Below are 20,014 nucleotides of genomic sequence, written 5' to 3'. Positions count from 1 at the left end.
AGAAATACAAATCGGAAGCTGAGAAAAGATGTCACCTTAACTATAAGGTGAAATTTATGGTCCTTATAATAATGGCACAGATAAAGCAGCTGTATTAAATGGCGCAAGACAGATGGTACGTAATAAACACCCATCCTTCTGAGGGAAACATTTCAAAGACGAAGAGCGAGTCTGAAGTTTCCCTGCCCTCCCACCCTCCCACCTCCGCCTCCTTCTCCATCCCTGCCCGTGACATCTTCATTCTCTGACCCACCTTCCTTCCACTCCAGACCCCCAGCAATGCCTGGGACTCCTTCATGGAAGGAGCAAGCTGATGCAAAAGTGTCCAGACGCAGGAGGAGCGGGGGTGGGGAGGGGAGCTGGTTAGAATCCAGCTCCCCCGGCTGCTCTTCTCTCAGTCACTGCCCGACCCCCACAGCAAAAGGGAAAAGGAGGCTCACATTTCCTTATCCAGCAGGAGCTGCACTAAAGACAACCAGATACAGTAAAACAGGTGCTTGGAGCATCATTAAAAGAAATTGAACAATAAATTTATGCATTCATTCAAAGAACATTTATTAAGCCTCTAGTAGGTACCAGGCACATTCTAGGCACTGGGGATGTGACCATGAAAAACCCACTGTTGGAGGGTAAGAAGTGGTCAGATCCTGAATATATTCTGAAGGTAGAGCTGGCACGGTTTGCTAACCTGGCACACACACACACACAGATACAGACACACACACACACACACACACACACACACACACAGGAGTACGGAGAAGGAGGAGGAGAAAAGAGAACAGAAGTTAAGCTCACTTTGCAGCTTTCTTTGCCCTACTGAATTCCTGCACAAAGCCACAGAAAACCAGTGAAATCCCACCTCAGCATCCTGAAAAGGCTGGCAACGGGCCCAGGCCCTTCTGCGGGCGGAGGGCCGAGGAGCACCAAATAGAGAAGGACTGGCTGGAATCCGTACAGGAGGCAGCTGGCCGTGGGGTCCCTGCCCCCAGGCTGCTCAGCCAGGCCACCACCTCCCCGATCCCAGCAACTGCTGGGAGGCCCCAGACCTGGGACTTCAGGAAGCCATCCCTTCTCACTCCACTTCCCTTCCTTAAGGGCACTTTGGGGAAAATATTCCAAACTTCCTGAAGAAAAAAATACGACCTGGCTCCTTTGAGGACTGACTTAATCCAGTCATTCTTTTCCTGGATGTCTGGGTTCAGATGTGTTTGGAAAAGTCAGAAGGGAAGCCAAGCGTTTCAGAGAGGCAGTGCGGGAAGAAAGGAGACGGTCAGAGGAGACACAAAATGAGCAGGCCCTCCAGCTGGGTGCTTTTACCGTAAGGATGACTGTTTTATGCACCACGGCCCTTGGCCCCTTCCTCCACTAAAGGCGTGTGAATTTTCCGTCGTGAATTCTGGCCTTGCTTGGAAATATTTTGTACCAATATAAAGATACTCAAGGAAGGGCAAAGGAGGGCAGTAGAGGGAGCGGAAAGCTACTGCATGCCTCTCTTGGAAGGGCACCCTTTGCAAGTGTGGTCACTTCCCATCTTGGCTGCTGTCCCACGTGGAGCACGCTCAGGCCCCGCGATGAGGGTGTCACAGGAGGGATTGGTCCGACCAGTCTCCCTCCTCTTACCGCATGACCTTGTAACACAGGGGAGCGGCCGGAGGAGGGCGCCTCCCCCCCGCACTGATGGCCACCCTGCTCACGTGACTGATTTTGGCCCATGGAATTTTGACTGTTCTGGGTCCAGGCATTAAGAGACATCGCAGAGTACTACTCAGGCATAAAAAATAATGAAATTATGTCATTTGCAGCAACACAGATGGACCTAGAGATGATCATACTAAGTAAAGTCAGACAAAGAGACAAATATGGTATCACTTCTATGTGGAATCTAAAAAGTGAGACAAATGAACTTATTTACAAAGCAGAAACAGACTCACAGACATACAAAACTAATTTATAGTTACCAAAGGGGAAGGAGAGGTGGAGCGATAAATTGGGAGTTTGAGATTTGCAGATACAAACTGTTATATATAAAACAGATAAACAATGAGGTCCTACTGTATAGCACAGAGAACTATGTTCAATATCTTGTAATAACCTATAATGAAAAAGAATCTACATATCTATAACTGAATCACCGTGTTGTACACCAGAAACTAACACAACATTGTAAATCAACTACATGTCAATTAAAAAAAAGACACTGAAAAAAAAAGAGGCATCACATGCTCTGTCCACCAGAGGACCAGGTCTACTTGGTCTGAGAATGAACTCCAAGAATTCCAAAGAGAACGTGGTGACGGCTGGGACAGGCCTGAACCCAATCCTCAGTCTAAAGCAGGGCCTCCCTGCTGAGCCCAGCCTGGCCAGCGAACTGCCGTCTACCTCAGATCTGAGAGTGTGAGAATGGATGTTTGGGCTGGTTTGTTATGTGGTGATTTTTAAAGCTACAGCTGATTAACTCAGAGAGGTTAAGTGACTTGCCCAGAGACACACAGCCACTAAGCAGCAGCCCTGTGGCTTCCTTGCCTAGTGCTCCTCCTCTCCCCTCAGCCTGGGGCTGGGATACAGCAGCAGTGCATTCCCAGGACAGGACCTGGACGCACAGCTCAGATTATTTGGGGGGAAAAGGCAGAAGGCCACGGCCTTGGTGGAAACCAGTATCTTAATCACACTGGTGAGCAGAAACAACCACTCTGCCCAGGGATGCTCCCAGGCCAGGCTCGGGGACAGCTCGGGCTCCTGGGTTAGGCTCAAAGGTGCATGGGGGTGGGACATGGCCCTCCAGCACTTCACAAGTTGGAGGGCCAGACTGGGAAGAACTCGGGGGCTCCCCGACTCCTCCAAATCACAAAAAGATGCCCATGCCAGGTGGTTGTAGCCTGCAGACCGGTGTGAACCTGTAAGAGGCACCACCTTCTCCAGACAGGCACAGTCTCTTGGCAAGGAGAAAGCAGGAGGATTTCCACCATACACTTTGTTCAGTACACAACATGAACAACCAGACCAGCAGCCCTGGGAGAGTGGGGAGGTTGACAGTTTAGCTCCTGCTGTTTGGCCATGGATCCCACTCCCTCCACCCCCACCCCCAGCAGGTGTGCTCTGATTCCGCTCTTCTGATCTAGCTCAGGACAGCGCCAGCACACAGTAGGCCTGAAGTAGTTGGTGTTTATTTGATGAATAAGCCGTTAGTAGCAATAGGAAGTTGTCTACTAGAGGCCACGGGGACTTAATCCTTTAGCTTCTGCCTTCAGTCCTCCCCTCGTGTGCGTGTGCGTGTGTGTGTGTGCGCGTGTGTGTGTGTGTGTGTGTGGTAGGGGATACTGATTCTGGGGTCTGGTCCAGTGTGATGCAAACACCAGGATGCCCCAATCCTAGCGATAGGGATGGAGGAAGTGACTGCAGCAGCTGGAGGCAGTGAGAGCCAAGCCCCGCCCCCTCAACTCCCCTCCCCCTCCAGCCTCACACCTGCTTCCTGTTGCTAAATTACTCTCAGCCGCCGACCGCCGACCGACAGAGCTGCTAGTCTTGGAGCTGAGCCCTGGAGGGCTTGCGGGCCCTAGGGAGCGTTTGGCTGAGATTTATAGCAAAGGGGAGAATTGATGTGCCTGCGTCAGGGAGGGATGCAGCATGGTGGGACTGGGAGGGAGAGCAGGGAGGGGAGGGGATGCGCTTGGGAGGGGACTAGCTCTTGGCAGTAATCCACGTGAGGAGCCTCCCGGAGCTGGGCAGTGCAGCAGGCGAAAGGCTTAGGAGCAAGGCTGGCCTGTGCTGGTTCTGACAGCTTTGCGCCAAGAAAACTTACGGCAAAGCCAGGGCCTCAATATGCTTTTCCTTCTGTAAAGAGCGAGTGATAGCACTGAGCCCAAGGAGCCTGGACAAAGACACTCTCAAACCCGGGGAGAGGCTTTCCGGGAAGAGGGGGACCGTGGAGTAGGACCAAAGGCCCTGGAGGGGATGGTAGGGGCTCGAGCTGGGCGGGGAGGGTCGGGGACTGCGCTCCTGTGGCTGTGAGTGCTCAGCTCATGAAGAAAATCTCTCTGCAGGCTCCTTACGGTCCTGGACGAACTGGACGGCATCAGCACACACAGACCCCGAGCAGCACCGTCACGTTCTCCTAACCTCTCTCACACCCGCCTCCTCAGCGAGCCTCTTCCATCCCAAGCGCCCAAGCACAGGCTCCATCTGCACCACCAGCGACCCGCGCCCTCGCCTTAACACCTCCACTCGCCCATTCCTGTTCATTTCAGTTTTTAAAACAACAGCAGCGTTCCCACAGAGCTCTCCGTGTCCCCGGGCCTCTTTCTAGTGCTTCACTCACTCACTCACGCCTCACAGTCACCCTAAGCCACAGGCATCCACATTGTACAGATCAGAAAACTGAGGCACAGAGGGGTGAGGTGAGCCATAGTCCAAACCCAGGCAGGGCGTGTGTGCTCAGCTCCCGGGCCACCTGCCTGCCAGCATTAGGGGGGAGGAAGAGGGGACATACACCTGGGCTGGGAGGGCCGTGGGCAGGCGCTTGTCCCGGCGACGTTATGATACTGTTACTGCCATTTTTACAGGAGGAAACCAAACTGTCAGGGGCCTTGGCTCAAGGCCCACAGGTGGAGAGTGATGGAGCTGGGATGTGAAGGCAGGTCTCTGTGTTCAAGGCCCACAGTCCATCCACGTAGGTACCGGCTGCCACATGGGGCCGTCTACCCACGCTCCTGTCCCCTGGCCCCTGCCAGCCCCGCTCCAGCTTCCTCTGCCCCAGCCGGGCTTCCACCCCAGGAGGAGACCAGAGCTGGGGCGTGCGTGGCATGGAGCTTAGCTCAGAGCCCTAAGTCCTTTCCTGACCGGCCTCCACCCAGACCACCACCCCCACTCTCAGGACGCCCTTCATGACTCAGCCCCAATGCCACCTTCTCTGCTCCCCACTGGCCTCCATATTCCTCAGAGCCTTATCAGCGGTGCGTCCCTGGTGGCCAGATCCCAGCTTCCCTACATGGCAGTCACTCAGGTCCATGCATCACCCTCCTGCCCAAGAGGTCAGTGCCTGCGGGATGGAAAAACAGATGGTCCCTCGCTGGGGTCAGGAAGGGAGTGCCTGTTCACTGACTCCCTCGTCCCAACTCTGATGTATCCGCTCCTTCTGTGAGCAGGGCCCCATCTGTCTAGTTCATCACCTCAAACCAGGCCAGCCCACGGCAGGGGCCCAAAAAGTAAACACTGAGCTGAATCAGCACATCTTAGGGAGCAAGATGGCAGGGACCCCCCCCAAGCATCGCAAGGGGGAGTGAAATCCGGACAACCTCAAAGGGGGAGGGGCGTGGGGGTGGGCAGGGCTCTCAGAGTGACAAAGGCTTCCCTACCCTGACCCAGCGATCCCTCTTCTAGGCATCTGCCCACAGGCGAAGTCACACATGGGGGACGAGATGTCTGTACAAGCATCTTCAGACAGCACTGGTTCTAACAGCAAATGATCAGAAACAACACAGACCGTTCATTGAAAGGGGGCTGGTAAAATCCACACAGTGGGAAACAGTGCAATGTTTACAAACTGAATGAAAAATTCATGTTCTGATGGGAACTGATCACGGAGATGCATGGACTGTAAAAAGCAGAGCACAGGGCAGAGAGTGGCACGCCTCCGCCTGGGTGAAGGAGGGGTGTGTGGGAGCCGGTGGGTGAGGGCTCGGCATATACAGGGCGCCCCTGGAAGTGAAATGGAGCAGGACCCTGCAGGGCCTTCCCAGGACAGACTCCCCCCTCCCACGCCCTCCGCTGGACTCCTGCTGTAGAAAAACTTCAAAGTATAAGTTTAATTAGAGAAATAAGGAAATAGCGAAACAAAGGAAAATAGTCAAGCAAAACAAAATAATAGTTTAGTCATTAAACAAAGTCGAGGACCTTTAGCTCCCCGTCAAGGGCTATAGGTCACGCCCTGAGCCTTCTCCTCTGAGCCGTCGTGTTGGGCCTGAAACCCCCACCAGGCGGAAGAAAGTAACTACAAGATGACCAGACTGTAGCCATGACAGACGCTGCCACAATTCCAAGAACTAGCCTCCAGGAAGTGGGAACAAACCGACCCTGGAGCTGGGCTTAAAATGAACAAGATGACGCTGATCAGACCCCCGCACGGCTCACTTCAAGACGACCGTCAGAGCCGACCGCGCAGTTCTGCACGTGGCCCCCTCCCTCCGCCTGTGCCCCCTGAGACTCCCCTTTAAGAGCTCTTGCCCACTGACTGGCAGAGGGGGGAGCTGGCCCGTGGACAGGAGTCGGCTCCCCACCCCCTCCTCTGGATGCGGACATCTGGAATAAAGCAAACTCTCCTTTTTACCAACACCCACCTCTCTTTGCGTTGGCTTTCCAGCGGTGAGGAGCCTAAGAAACCTGGGGTCACGTTCGTCTCTGGGGACGGGAACCGGGAAGAGGGTGGGAAGGAAATCTGCACTGCGTGGACCTCTGTGCTTTCTGAATTTTGAAGCAGGAAAATGTCTTCCCTCCACTAAAAACGCAGGTTCAGTGGAACAAGAAAGTCGCAGTAGGATTTCAAAAAAGCAACACCTTCCACTGGGGGATTATAGAAAGACATGTGTGTCCACCCCTGTTTCTTACCCCTGGCCCTGCCCTGGGCCTTTTCCCATGCGTTGCCCCTGCCCACAAAGCCTCCGTCCCTGGCTGGGCCCTGCTCATCTCCTAGGCCCACTTCGGCTGGCACTTCCCCCAGGAAGCCCTCCCTGACTCCTCCCTCGTTGGTCAGCCACTGCTCTGTGCCCCTGGACCCAGCATTCTCCTCCACACCCTGCCCCTGCCCCTTAGTCTCGGTCCATCTGCACAATCTGTCCCCCCAGGAGCCTGGAGGATGGGGACCTGGAGTGAGATCCCTGAGACCCAGCCCCCAGCCCCTCACCTGCCTAGGCAGGTGCTCAGGAAATATCTGCTGGACAGACTGCTTTGTCACACTAGGAAGATGCCTCCCAGAAGAGCCTGGCAGTGAATCAGGCACAGGGAGCGACTGTGCTCAGCACTTGAACCACCGGGCTTGCAGCATTTACCTCGCTGTGTCCAGGGCTCCGCTTTGCATGCTCAGCCAGGCACCTCCAAGAGGGCCACCACTGCTGCTTGCTGACAGCCCATCTGACAAATTGTTTTCTGCTGCAGCGGCTGGGCTGGCCCATCTGGCTGGTCTCCAGAGGCCTCGGGTCACTCACGGGGGCGTTCCTGGCACATGGGGTGGCCCCAGCCCCCTCCTGCAGGCCAGGTTCCTGCCAGATCCCACTCGGTTGCCTGAGCACGTCCTGTCCCCAGCCTGGGAACATCTGACAGGTCGAGCCCTGGCTGCATCAGGCCCACCGAGGGGGCGGCAGGGGAACACGGGGCCCCTTCCTAGGGCTGCAGTGCACAGCTGAGATCAGGACAATGCCAGTCCACCATCCACCATCACAAAGTTTCCACCAGAAGGAATCACAGCACAAAGCAACGGCCCAGCTCGAAGAGATCCAAGGTGCCAGCCGCAGGCAGATTCACGGCTCGGGTTAATACGTAGCTCCTGGCTGCAGAACGTAATTTATTATTGAATCATCCGGTTACGCTGCACAGATCGCGGTGGCTCCTTTAAATGGATTTGCGGGTCGCCTCTCTGCTGAGGCCCACACTGTCAGCAGAGGCCTGAGGGAGCACTTAAGTGACAAGACGAGATGTCTGAACCTGGCGGGAGTGTCTGGAGACCAGAAATGGCCTTGACTGCCTGGGGCGGGCTCGGCCCCGCGGCCAGCTGCTGCTCACCCAGCGTCACCGGTCCAAAGACGTCTTTAGTGTCTTCCCAACGCTCAAAGCTAAAGGCGTCTTCCCAGATAGAAGGGGGGAAGAGGCCAATAGAGGGGAGAGCAAACCAACATACCGACCAGCTCCAAAGGGCACCGAATGATAGGCAGTTATGGGTTGAACTGGGAAAAGTGATGACAACAGTGGTTTCCAATCTGGGGCCTCCTTGGGCAGCGGTGATGGGGCTGCAGGGTTTCCAGGAGGTCCCAGAGGTCGGACGTGGGCATCTACTTTAGTTCCATTTCCCAGCACCTACTTGGGACCTGGCGAGCACATGATGGTTAAATTAAATGCTTACGGAACAAATGAATGGGCAGGTCCATTGAGAAACCAAAGGAATCGTGGACTTGGTGACCCATCACACATGCTGCGGGCTAAAGAAGACGATAGCTGCTTGACGAGCAGATGCTCCCTCACTGGTGTGCTGTTCTGACGGCTCTGCAGCTCCCCGGTTTTCCTCAAAATAAATCCATTCATTTCATCACTGCACTACGATTCGGTACATAATAAGGTGTTCACACTGAGGGAAGCTGGGTGAGGGTGTGGGAACTCTCCGCACTTTCCACAGCAACATAAAAAGTTAAAATCCAGTAAAATAAAATCAATATCCTTTGCCTACTGCCCCGGGAGCCCTCGGTTTCTTGTTCTGGTCCTTCCTCGCCCTTACATGACAACCGCTCCCAAGAGGGAATGAAATCAGGACGGTAACTCTGACCTTCCCGCTAGCTCGTCACCTGCCCCTCCCGAGGAGGGAGATGATGTCTCTGATGGGTGAGCCTGGGGACAGGGTCTGGGCGCACGCAGCCCAAGGCCCTTTGACTCTCTTCCTGGGCCCTCAGGATGGAGGTGCTCTTCTCCCACATTTGGGTCCCACACCTGGGTCAGGGGAGGGTCCTGTTCCGACTGGGGCTGAAGCAGTGACTCTTTGCTTGGCAAAGGGCTTCTCCGCACTCCCCCTCTGGGGGCAAGGCCTAAATTCAGTTTCATGCCTCAGAGCCTTTGCATTTGCCGTTCCCTGTGACTACAACACCCTTCCCCCCCTCACCCAGGTGCTGAACACCTGGTTGGGTCTAGGGACTCTGCTCAGCTGTTTCTTCCTGAATGACCTCCCATTCCCCAAAGTCAAGCAGAACTGGCCCTTCCCTTTGTCTGCCTTGTCACGCACACTTAACCACAGCTGCGCTGTGAGCTGTCTACACATTCATCTCTCCTGTTGCCCCGTGAGCCCCCCGGGCAGGGACCAATGTGGACTCACCTCGTTCTCCCTAAGTATCATGTTGCCTGGTGTATATGAAACGTCCATAAATGTCTGTTGAATGAATGAACTTATCTGAAAGTTTGGATTCGTTTTCATGTTTAAAACTGTACAATATATAATTATTTAAATCAAGCATTTCATCGGTAGACGCAAATTGGAGTGACCCCAGGGGCAAGAAAATAACGAAACAGTTCTCCGTGGCTGACAAAGTTAGGAGCTATTAGATCAGCCCAGGGCCTCCCCACCCCCTGCACTGCTGACATTTGGACCGGATGACTCTTTGTTCTAGGAGGCTGTCCTGGGCACTGAAAAGTGTTTAGCAGCTTCCCTGGCCTCTAGATGCCAGTAGCAGCTTCCCAGTTGTGACAATAAAAATGTTTCCGGATGTTGCCAGGTTTTCCCCTGGGGTGGGGTAGGGGTGGGGTATCACGCCCAGTTGAGAACCTCCAGGCCAGTCGCTCAATAGGTTTTGGTGCAGGAAATATGCCCTTTGCTGCCTTGACATTGGCAAAGCCAGACTCCTAAGAATTTGCAAGTCCAGTATTTCTCCAGAGCTCTGACAACCAACACAGATCCCAGCGCCACAGGCAAAGCCGCTGGCCACTGAATCAGGGTTTTGATTGCTACCAATTTCTTAAAACGCTCTCTGAAAGTTTTGCTTCAAATATTTATGGCGTCTGTGAAATGGCCCCGGAGAGTGAGTGGTCTTACTCAATTTATAACTCCAGCGGTGATTTATTGACCTGGGAACTGCGGCTGATGCTTTGTCTAAGCTCTTGGTGCAAAGTCAGGATCCTCTCGGGGCTCAGGAGTTCGGGGGATGGCGGGAGGGCGTTGGCTTGGAGGACAGGGCAGGTCATTCCGCCTCGTTCCTGCAGACCTTGTAGAGGGAGCCCTGGTTCCCCAGGGACTGCAGCCAGGCAAATTCCAGGGTCAGGCGTCGTTCCCGAGGGCCCGGGAAACTGGAGGGAGGAGGACAAGGAGATGGTCTCCACTTCTCTACGTCCACAAACCCCTCCCATCCCCCGTTCTACCCAAGGAAGAGACGGCAGCAATACGAACACTTAGAACTTTCTGTGCCCAGCACCTTCTATTATAGTTCGCGGAGACACAGGCCATCAACGCTGTGTGAAGCGGAGACTGGGGAGGTGGAGGCTCGAGCCCCATGTCATCGAAAGGCCTGACAGTCACTGATGGTCTCCCCACAGAGTGATGTCCTCTATCAATTTTGTTGTTCACGGTGACAAGAGAAGGTGACCTTCCCGTGAAAAGGAGATCAATGTCTGCTGGATGCCAACCTCATGCTCCCTTCTTTTTTTTTTTTTCTCTAAGCTCAACCATAAAATGATGGTGACATGTGATAAAGTTAGTTACTGCCCTTCAAAAATGACCTCATTTTGCTTATAGGTCACTAACCCGCTGGTGTAGTTGTTTAAAGAGTTCATTTTCACCGCAGGAAGCTCTTACCCAAAGCCAGCCCAGATAGATGGCTTGCAATCTGTTTTTCTGCAGGCCAGAGAGCTCGGCTCCTGAATGCCAGTCACGACCGGACAGAACCAAGGCCGCGGGCGAGACGCAAAGTTGGGATGAGGACGAGGTGACTGCATGACCTTCTGGAGAACAGCCCACCGGCCCCCTCCCACCTCCTCATTATTTATCCAAATTCACCCTCCAAGGCCTCCTCTGGGCCAGGAACTGTTAAAGCATGGGAATAAAGGACACTTAAACTGACCCTTCTGCCATCTCGTTATAAAGAACCAAAAGTATCCTGTGGGCTTGAAAGTATGTCCAATAGAGAGAGTTCTGATCCAGTGGCGTCTACACTGTGGTGAGAACTTCGAAGAAGGTTGAAGAACACTTGAGAAACTCAGAACCATAAGATTAAGAGGCTCTTCAGTTCATCCATTCATTCAGCTGACACTCCTACGGTTTCCTGAAAAGCTTTGCTGTGAGTTTCTGGCCAGTAGCCCTGAGAGCAGACGTTGGAGGGTTTTTGTTTCACATTAAACTCCAGATTGGAACGCCAAGGGGGGCAGGAGAGACAGCTCTTATCCGCACCCCCTGCTCCCCGGAAGGCCAGCACTATCTGGACACGTAATGACCAAGCGCCAGCCCTAGGGCCAGGCTGCTCGGGTTGGAAGCCCAACCCTGCCTCTCACGAGCCGTGTGACCTGGGCTAGCTGGTCGCCTCCTCGGGAGCTCATCTTCTCTCCTAGGTGAAGCAGGGCTGACGCCCAGGTCCAGCTGGTGCGCCCACTGTGAGTGCCGGATAAACTGATGCACTGCACACAGGGAACATTCAAGAAATGGGGGTGGGGTTTTCTTCCTCAGCTTGTTCTTGTCAACCCCGCCATCAAGATCTCCTAGACTCCTCTCCCCTTTATGCTACAGCCGCGTTTAATTGCTTGCCATTCCCCCAGGGCTTCGGGGGAGCTGGACCCTCTGCCTTTGCAGGCATTGCTCCCTGTGCCTAAAATGCCTTCTACCTGCTTTGTGATAAGGTAGGTCAAAGATCAAAGGTCAGACGTAATTTCCCTAGAAAAAGATCAAAGCTGGAAAGAAGTTCTCATTACTAAGCAATAAGCCTGTAGACAAGTAATTCGAAATGAAAGTCACCCACCAGAAAAAAAAAAAAGCTTAAGAAGGTCAGTAACAATGGCTGTCATTCACTGAACATCACCTTGCATCAGGCGGGATGGTAATTACATGATGTGCACGATTTCATTGAATTGATCCAAAGACCCTGAGAGGTAAATATCAACTCCATTTGTTAGATTAAAAGAATTCATATAAGCATGAAGGCAGGTGAGAAGCCACAGGAATAAAAGGCAGAAGAAAACCAATAATAAAAGGTTGAGATAAAATGCTAAGAATAAGATCAGTTTCCCCCTGAGCGATGGCTGCTTTTATTCCCCTTGAGCATCTCTTATGTCCCAGACATGTATTCAACTCTGCTTACCTGATTTTATCCTCACAACAGCAGTAGGCGGCATTATCCCCATTTTACAGATGAGGAGACTGACGCACAGACATAGTAAGTAATCCGCCCCGCATTACCAGAATTACAGCTGAGATTTGAGCTCAGGCCTGGCAGACTCCAAATCTCATAAGTAAAATAGGTTTTCTCTGGGAAAACAGAGTGCTGCTCTGGGTCCAACTGATTAGGACATTTTGGACCAAACCTCCAGTAAGTGCAAGTAGGACAGTTGGACAAAATATAGCAAAACAGCTACTGAAAAGCATCTGAGAGCTACAAAGACTGTGAGGATTTGTGGGACTTAGATTTGAAACAGGAAAGAAGCCAAGAGGAGCTGGTGCAGAACTGAAGGCTGTATCTCCCCTCCAAGTGAAGGCAGAACTCATGTGTGAGGGAGGCAGCTGAGAGGTGGAAAGCTAAGCAGAATTTTTGACAGCCTCATGGGGAGGGCTGGGGCCAGGGGAAGGTCACTGATAAACATTACAGGCTTTTGCTGGGGACCTGGAAAGGCTGTGCCCTAGGAGTAAGAGTGAGCGAGAAATAAAGCAGGTCTCATAAGTACTAAACTCATCTCTGAATCAGTTCTGATGTGAGAAACAGAGGAAGTTCTGTCTGGATGAAAACACTCAAACAGAACCTCAGATTCTGTCTTCAAGTTTTCATGCATGATGTCTAGCACTCGGTGAAAAATTACCAGACACAGAGGACGCAGTTTGACAAAACCACAAAATTAAAAAACATAATAAAAAGAGACTAGAAGGGGGAACCAGCAGGGAGCTTTGTGGTGTTGGTCATTTTCTAGTTCTTGACCTGGTGGTGGCTTTATGGGTGTGTTTCACTTCATAACAATTCACTGAGCTGTACACTTTCTAGTGTATCCTTTTCTGTATGCGTGTTGTACTTTCAGTAAAAATGTTTACTTAAGAAATTAAGTGACTGATGTCCTCTCACCTTCAAAGAATCCAGTCGAGCTGTCTGTACTGGCCACTCAGTCTCAGGAATAGGCCAGGACTCTGAATGCAAAGGTCTTTGGAGGACACTGTCCATTTCGGGATTCAGGAGGTACTTCTGAACTAGAAGAGAATATTCTCAGTCAAGCCTCAACCCGGAAATCTACTCTAAAAATCAACAAGTCTCTGAGCCTTTTTCATTCTCTTTCATTCCCTGATCCCCTCAACCCACGACAGAGGCCCTCTTGGATGCCTCTGAACTCTCTGAGTGCCACATCCACACCCCTCTGATGGTACTATCATGGTCTTGGGGTACCTTAGAAAACTGCCTGCTTCACCTTCCATCACACGGCTGCAAGCTCCTTCAGCACAAGGACCACCACCTCTGCAGGGCGACACATCTTTGTAAGTCCAACACCTACCCGGGGTCTGGCACAAGGCAGCCTCCCAGAAATGCTAAATGAGTAAGTAACTAAATCAATCTAGTGCATTTCCTTCTTTTAAAAGTGAGGAAGCTGAGCCCAGAGAAGGGAGAAGACTTGCACAAATTAGTGGCAGAAGCAGGACCAGCCTCTTTTTATGCACCTCCAACTGTGAAAACAGAAACCAACCCAGACTGTGGAGATAGGAGATGAAGGTGCAGGAGGGCAGGCCCATCCTACCCAGCAAGAAACTGAGGACAGGTCTCTCTTCTTGTCTGTTGGCATCTGGCAACGTGCCAAGAACTAACGCTTCTGAAAAAGGTCGAGTTATCTTCCTTTTAAAGAGGAGGGTCTGGGGCTCAGAGAGGTTAATGAACCCATTCAAGACCATACAGCTAGTAAGAGCAGAATCTGGTCGTAAGAGTCGCCAATGAGCGATTATCAAGAGCGGCTCAGTCACCTAACGGTAACGCCGTCCATGCTTTCTTCACTTTTACTCTGAGCACCTGACGTCAACATAGCCCTAAGTAAATCCTTGGGCCCCCCAGCACCCCCCATGCTGACAGTACTCTGCCTGATAAAACAAGGCCCAGGGAAACTCTGGCTGGCCAGAGAGCATCTTAGTTTTCTTTTTAACAATAAAAATACTAGAACAACACCAACAACAAAATCCCCCATCTAAGGAGGTTACCAACTAAATAACCATGGTGTATTTGAATTTATCTTCGAGCCCAAGTTGCCATTCACCCACAGACGTTCACTTGCAGTCTATCATCACAGCCACCCAATGCATTCCACTTCCTACCCTTTTTTTAATTTAGTAGAATGCCACCATTTCTATGCGACCACGTGGCGCGTCTCAGCATCGTTTTAGCGGCCGGTATTTCATACTCAGTGGACACACGGTAATTAACAATACCAGAGTTTTCCCCACGATTTTTCACTATTACAAATACCCCGGCATGAATACACTTGTCCACTGGGCTTTTCCACACATAGAATTATTTACTTAGGATAAATTTCCAGGAGTGAAACTACCGGGCTGTGAGCTTGGCCACTTCTGCAGCGGCAGTATTTTGCTAATGCGTGGTCCTTACGTAGGGAAGTGAACAGGCAGAGCCACGCGGGGAAGAGAGGGCGAGACGGCGGGGTCTGGTCCCTTTAGTCGTCTGCACTTGACCGTGGTTGTTTTCCTACCCTCATCCACCTGTCAGATTGTCCTGCTGGCCTGGACTGTGTCTGAGCACGCAGGCTATTCCCAAATGAAAATCACACTGACCTCTTACAACTGCTGTCTTCTCAGAGTCGACGTCCAGGTGGTGGCTTGTCTGGAAGAAAAGACATCTCAGCATTTACTCTGCATGACACAGGAGGGAAAGCCTTACACAGATGACTACAGCTGGAAAAAGCTGCCCCCACCACTCCTGCAGAAAGTGCATTCTAGGACCAGATCCGCTCCTCCCCCGGTGTGCGAAAATGCAGGCAGGACCCCTCCTTCCTCCACCCACAATCCTCAGAGGAGTCCAGGATTTGCTCCTAGGGAATACAGGGCACGAGGAAAAGCTTCCATTTTCTTTACTCCAAATTGAATCTCCAGACAGAGATTGATAAATGTGTTTTTAAAACTGCTGTTCAAAGAGCTGGGAAGCCGGGAAGAATGAGACAGCTGGACGGCAGAGCTTTCAAGAGGAATTCTCTGCACCCAGTGTGGGCTGGTTGTCCTCCTGTACCCCACAGTGCATGTCTGGAAGAGGTGGGGCGGCAGTGGGAACTTAGCTGCTCCGCCTGGTGACCCCCAATTGGTTCAAGAAGAGCAACAGCTGAATCTTCAAGGCAAGTCAGAGTTGATTCCAGAGCAGCAGCCCAGGTCTTTCTGCCTGTTGGGTTTTCTGGTGAGGAAGGGGCCCTTAATGCAGGATCCTTTTGATACCTTTCCCCCCATCTCCACTGTGTCCTTTAAGTATTTGCACCAGCCACCTCCCTGCCTGCAAGAACGCTCTCTCCTTCTCCTTCTCCAGTGAGCTTTTATGTATACGTCAATACCTAAATCAAGTGCCCGCCCCTACCTCTGTGAAGTCTTCCCTGATTCCACCTGCCTCTCCCATAGCCCCTACACGCTGCACTGTGACACCTGGCCTCTGTGACTGTCCCTCTAAAATGGAATGACTAATCCAGAGCAAGGGCATGGATTATGGCCCAACCATCTTCCAATGCTACTCCAATCCCACCACCACTTACTGGGAGCCTTCTGTATCAGGCCCAGTGCCTGTTCTCTTACTGTGCTAACTGTTCTCAGAGCACTTCATTTGTATCCCCTAAAACTGTGTGTCTTCAAGTACCATGACCCTTCATACCCCAGGGCCTTTGCACATGCAGGGCTCTCAGCCTAGAGGGCCTTCACTCCATCCTTCCAGCTATTAAAATTCTTTTTTTATCCTTCAAGGCCCAGTTTGGGTGCTTCCTCTTCCAGGAAGATGCCCCCTAGTCAGTCTCCCTCTCTCTGCTCATGGCTATGCCTCAGATGAACGCTTTTGTCTGCACCCAGGTTTAGAGCCTGTCTTATTAGGTGCAGACTCCTTCAACTTGAAAATGAGGTTTCGTTGACTTTTGTATCCACAAAGTAGCCTCATGGGCACCAAACTGACTCCTGGGGGCACTGAATTCAGCAAGTGATCTGAGATCTAGAGCTCTTTCCCCGCCTTCCTGCGCCTCTTTTATCCTGTCAGCCTGGAGAGGCTCGGAGCCAGGCAGTCTCCGGTTGAGTCCTGGCTCTGACACTTACTGGTTCCGTGGCCTTGGCCAAATCAGTTGAGTTCTCTGAGCCCTGACCTCTCCATCTGCAGAGTGGGGCTACTAATATACTCCTTATAGGGTTTTGTCAGAACGGAATGAGAACGAATGTTTACTAAACGCTCCCCACAGAGTAGCAAAAGGGCAAAGGCTCGCCCTACGCACCCCACACCCCCGTCTCTCTCCCCAGGTAAACATTTGGGGGAATACTCAAAACTTCCTAAAAGGCGGGAGATAAAAAGAAAATAATTGCCCAGGTCCTTAGAGGTGCAGACCTGGGGTTGCTGGTTTGATGAATTAAGGGAGTTCAGGGCCCTCAGTCTCACTGCTCCCTGCAGGATGAGAGTCCGTTCCCGAAGGCCCAGAGAGACAGCTTGTGGGCCAATACTCAGAGGAGAGCGAGGTGTTTCTGGGACGTGGAGCAAAGAGAAAAAAGCAGGGCAAGAGGGAGTGGAACTGGCAGCTTCCTGGCCAGGTCGTGTGCGTGTCTCCAAGGCTGGGGTCTGGATGACCCTCTGGTGCTGGCACACAAGACCCTGACCTCCCCCAGCAGAGCAACACTTTGGTTTCCGCCCAAAGGGACCCTACATCTCCTTTGAGTGCTTTTATGCGATGGCGCCGTGATGGGCATTTGATGTCGGGTCTTGTTCAACCCTCCCAGGGCCTTACAAGAGGTCTGCACTTCCCACCCCTTGCAACCAAGGCATGAGAGAGTGGGCAGCTTGGAGAGGCGAAGGCTGAGCACCAGGGCCACAGGGGGCAGGTCTGCGGGATCTGGGGTGTCTTGACCTGCCAGGTGAATCTCCATGCCTGGAGAGAGGACTGGAGCTCACGTCCCAGGAAGTGCAGGGCCAACCCATCCACTTCTCCGATGGGTCTTCCACTTGCTGAGCTGACCCAGGCCAGACCCCGGCGGAGGTCGGCCAGGCACACAGCCACAGGACAGGAGGGCACCCCTGTTCTACCTCCCTGGGGCGCCCAGGCATCTGCCTCCAAGGAGGGGATGACACCCACGTACAAGCAACAAAGAAGTCTTCTCATTCTTGGCTTGGGAATGACAACAGTCTATGTCCTGTGAAATCCAGAAAAAATAGGTGCCCTGGGGCTGGGGGTGGGGGAGGAAGCCAAGGGGCCCTGAGAAGATGCCCTGAGACCCGCCCAGTCAAGCCAGTTTGGGGGATGGGGTGGAACTGAGAACCCCCAGAGAGGCTTTAGGAACCTAAGAAAGGAAGGAACCTGCCTTCCCCTTGCTCCCGTCTCAGCCAAAGCCAGGGAGGCGGCAAGACCCAGTGTTCCCGGACGAAAGACACCGGCGAAGCTGGCCCGGCTGACCTCATGGAGTCCCTCTGCTTCAGGACCAGCGCCCGGGCTGGAGAGAACCAGCAGAGCTGCAGGAAGCATGCCAGGGTGGATGCAAGACTGACCCATGGACAGCGGTGGCCCAGACACCAAGGGGTGGGCAGTACAACGGCTGAGGAAGATGGCAGCTCCAAGGGCTGGGCAGCCCCCATCCTACCACGTGTCTGTCCTTGTCGCTTAGTGGTGTGCACTGAATGTCTGTGTCCCCAAAACTCATAGGCTGAAAACTTAGCCTCCATGGGAAGGCATTTGGAGGTGGGGTCTTGGGGAAGAGTCCTCAGGTGGAAACTGCCATTATGAGAAGCGGTGTGAGAGCGCTGGTTTTTCTGCCCGCCACGTGAGGACACAGCGTGAAGGTGGCCACGCACACAATCCATCCGTGCCGGCGCCTGGATCTCTGACTTCTAGTCTCCAGAGCTCTGAGAAAGCAATGCTTCCTGTTTAAGCCGCCCAGGCTGCTGTAGTTTGTCTTTCTTCCCTCCTCCCTTCCTTCCTTCCTTCCTTCCTTCCTTCCTCCCTTCCTTCCTTCCTTCCTTCCTTCCTTCTTCCTTCCTTCCTTCCTTCCTTCATTCCTTTCTTTCCTTCTTTCCTCTCTTTCCTTCCTTCCTTTCTGTGGGGAAGGGGGAGGTAACTAGGTCTGTTTATTTGTTTCTTTATTATTAAGTTTTTTGTTTTTTAATGGAGGTACGGAGAATTGAACCCAGGATGGAGAACTGAACCCAGGACCTCATGCATGCTAAGCACACACTCTACCACTAAGCTATACCCTCCCCTCCTGACATCACCCACCCAACCAGGGTGAGAAAAGGAAGTCGTTGGAAGCTGGACACTGACCCCAAGCCACCACTGTGGGCATGTGCACCGTCTTCCTGAAAGGGAGCTTTGGGAGCTCAGATGGACCCTGGCTCTGAACCCCAGCCTGCCCTCCTCCTGTGTGGACCAGCTCTTTGATGACTCTAAACCTCAGTCTCCTCCTTGACAAAGTGGGATGTTGGGAGAATGAAGTGAGTGAACCATGGAAAGTGCTGGCTCAGGGAAGGCTCTGTGAGTCTCAGCCGTCATCACCGCTTCCGGTGAATTAATGAACGGGCCAGGCCGCCTGTCCTGGTGGGCCCCCCCGCAGCCCACACCCCGTCCCCCCTCAGATATCTGTGGTTGGTGTGAGCCCCCTCCCAAGCAGAGCCTGAGAATGTGGGCCTCCCAGAGGTGTTTCCGTAAGGCCTCACTCGCAGGCACGCCAGCCTCAGGGCTCCCAGGACCCGCCCTCTCCACTGTGGCTCATCCCACCCGAGCCCATCAGTGTCTGCCCAGCCGGGCAGCCCTCCCGGGCTCTGAGCCAGAGCCAGTGTCTCCATCGGGAACTCCATCTGTGTTCTCTGAGACAAGAATCGGCACCCGTAAAACCCACTTCCTGCCCGCCTGCCAGCGGGAGGAGCTGCCACCACTGCCACGAGGGTCTCCGTGTCCCCAGAGCTCCGCTCAGCAGCCTGGGCCCTGAGAGTTCACGGCCAAGCCATCCGGCTGCAGACTCTGCAGCTCAGTATAGCCCACACGCCCGTGGGTTCATCCTCCCAAAGCACATCTGGCCTGTTCCAACCCCTTCAGCTGCTCCGCACTCACTGAAGAACCAAGTGCAAACACCCCCACTGGCAGCCAGGTGTTCGTGACCCTCCCGTCCAGCCTCTCGAAACTCCTCCACTCAGGAACCCCCTCCCTCCGGCCAGCCTGGAGCCCTCTTCGTTTGTTAAACACATCACCGGGTTATTTTTTCACTGCCTTATATCCGCACACTGAGGACTGGCCCTCCAGTGACAAGAGGGACTGACTCACTGAGGGCCCAGTGTGCATGTGCCAGATCTCCTGCCACCGCCCACGGTCCCCACCACGCCGCACGGGGGTCGCAGTAGCCAGGACTGCGCAGAATCCTACTGCCAGGTTCCGATCCCGCTCTGCTTCGGCCAGGTGACCTCATATATCAAATGCTGAGCTAGAAAGCCACTTACAGATGTGTGACTTTGGGCATGACTTATAACCTCTTTGAGCCTCAGTTTTCTCATCTGGAAAGGGGGCTAATGATGGCATCTTCCCCACAGGAGGACTACCTGAGTCTCTTACATAAAGCACCATGGTAAGTGGTACATGGAAGTGGCCTCTCCTAAGGCCACAGAGCTAGGCAGCGACAGAGCTAAGATTTGAACCCAGGGCTCCTGGATGTCAGAACTCCCCCATTGCCTTGACAGCTGCCCACACCAGGCCCAGGTTCCTACCCCGTGGGACATCCCTGCACAAGGGGCTCTACAAGTTATCTTGGTCCATCCCCATGTCAATTCTGCCAGGTGGGCTGTACTGTTCCCATTTTACGGACAAGCAAACTGAGGCTCAGAGTAATTCAGGTCTTGCTCAAAGACACACAACTACCCAGCAGAATAGTCAATCTCTGCCTAAG

General features: G+C 53.1%; 1 protein-coding gene across 1 annotated transcript in view; it reads right to left on the bottom strand.

The window, feature by feature from the left end:
- The window catches only part of C2H4orf50 (chromosome 2 C4orf50 homolog), an 86,595-nt gene that overhangs the window by 20,684 nt on the left and 45,897 nt on the right, over positions 1-20,014 (bottom strand). Inside the window, exons 11-13 of the mRNA XM_032493719.1 lie at positions 14,699-14,747; positions 12,999-13,120; positions 9,782-10,032 (exon numbers count right to left, since the gene is read on the bottom strand). Coding sequence (XP_032349610.1) covers positions 9,787-10,032; positions 12,999-13,120; positions 14,699-14,747 — 417 coding nt within the window. The 3' untranslated portion in view covers positions 9,782-9,786. The remainder of the gene's footprint in view (positions 1-9,781; positions 10,033-12,998; positions 13,121-14,698; positions 14,748-20,014) is intronic.

The sequence above is a fragment of the Camelus ferus genome, chromosome 2 (genome assembly GCF_009834535.1).
Source record: "Camelus ferus isolate YT-003-E chromosome 2, BCGSAC_Cfer_1.0, whole genome shotgun sequence".
Classification (NCBI taxonomy): domain Eukaryota; kingdom Metazoa; phylum Chordata; class Mammalia; order Artiodactyla; family Camelidae; genus Camelus; species Camelus ferus.
The sequence above is the reverse complement of the archived record's forward strand: the minus strand, read 5'-3'. Positions and strand labels throughout refer to the sequence as shown.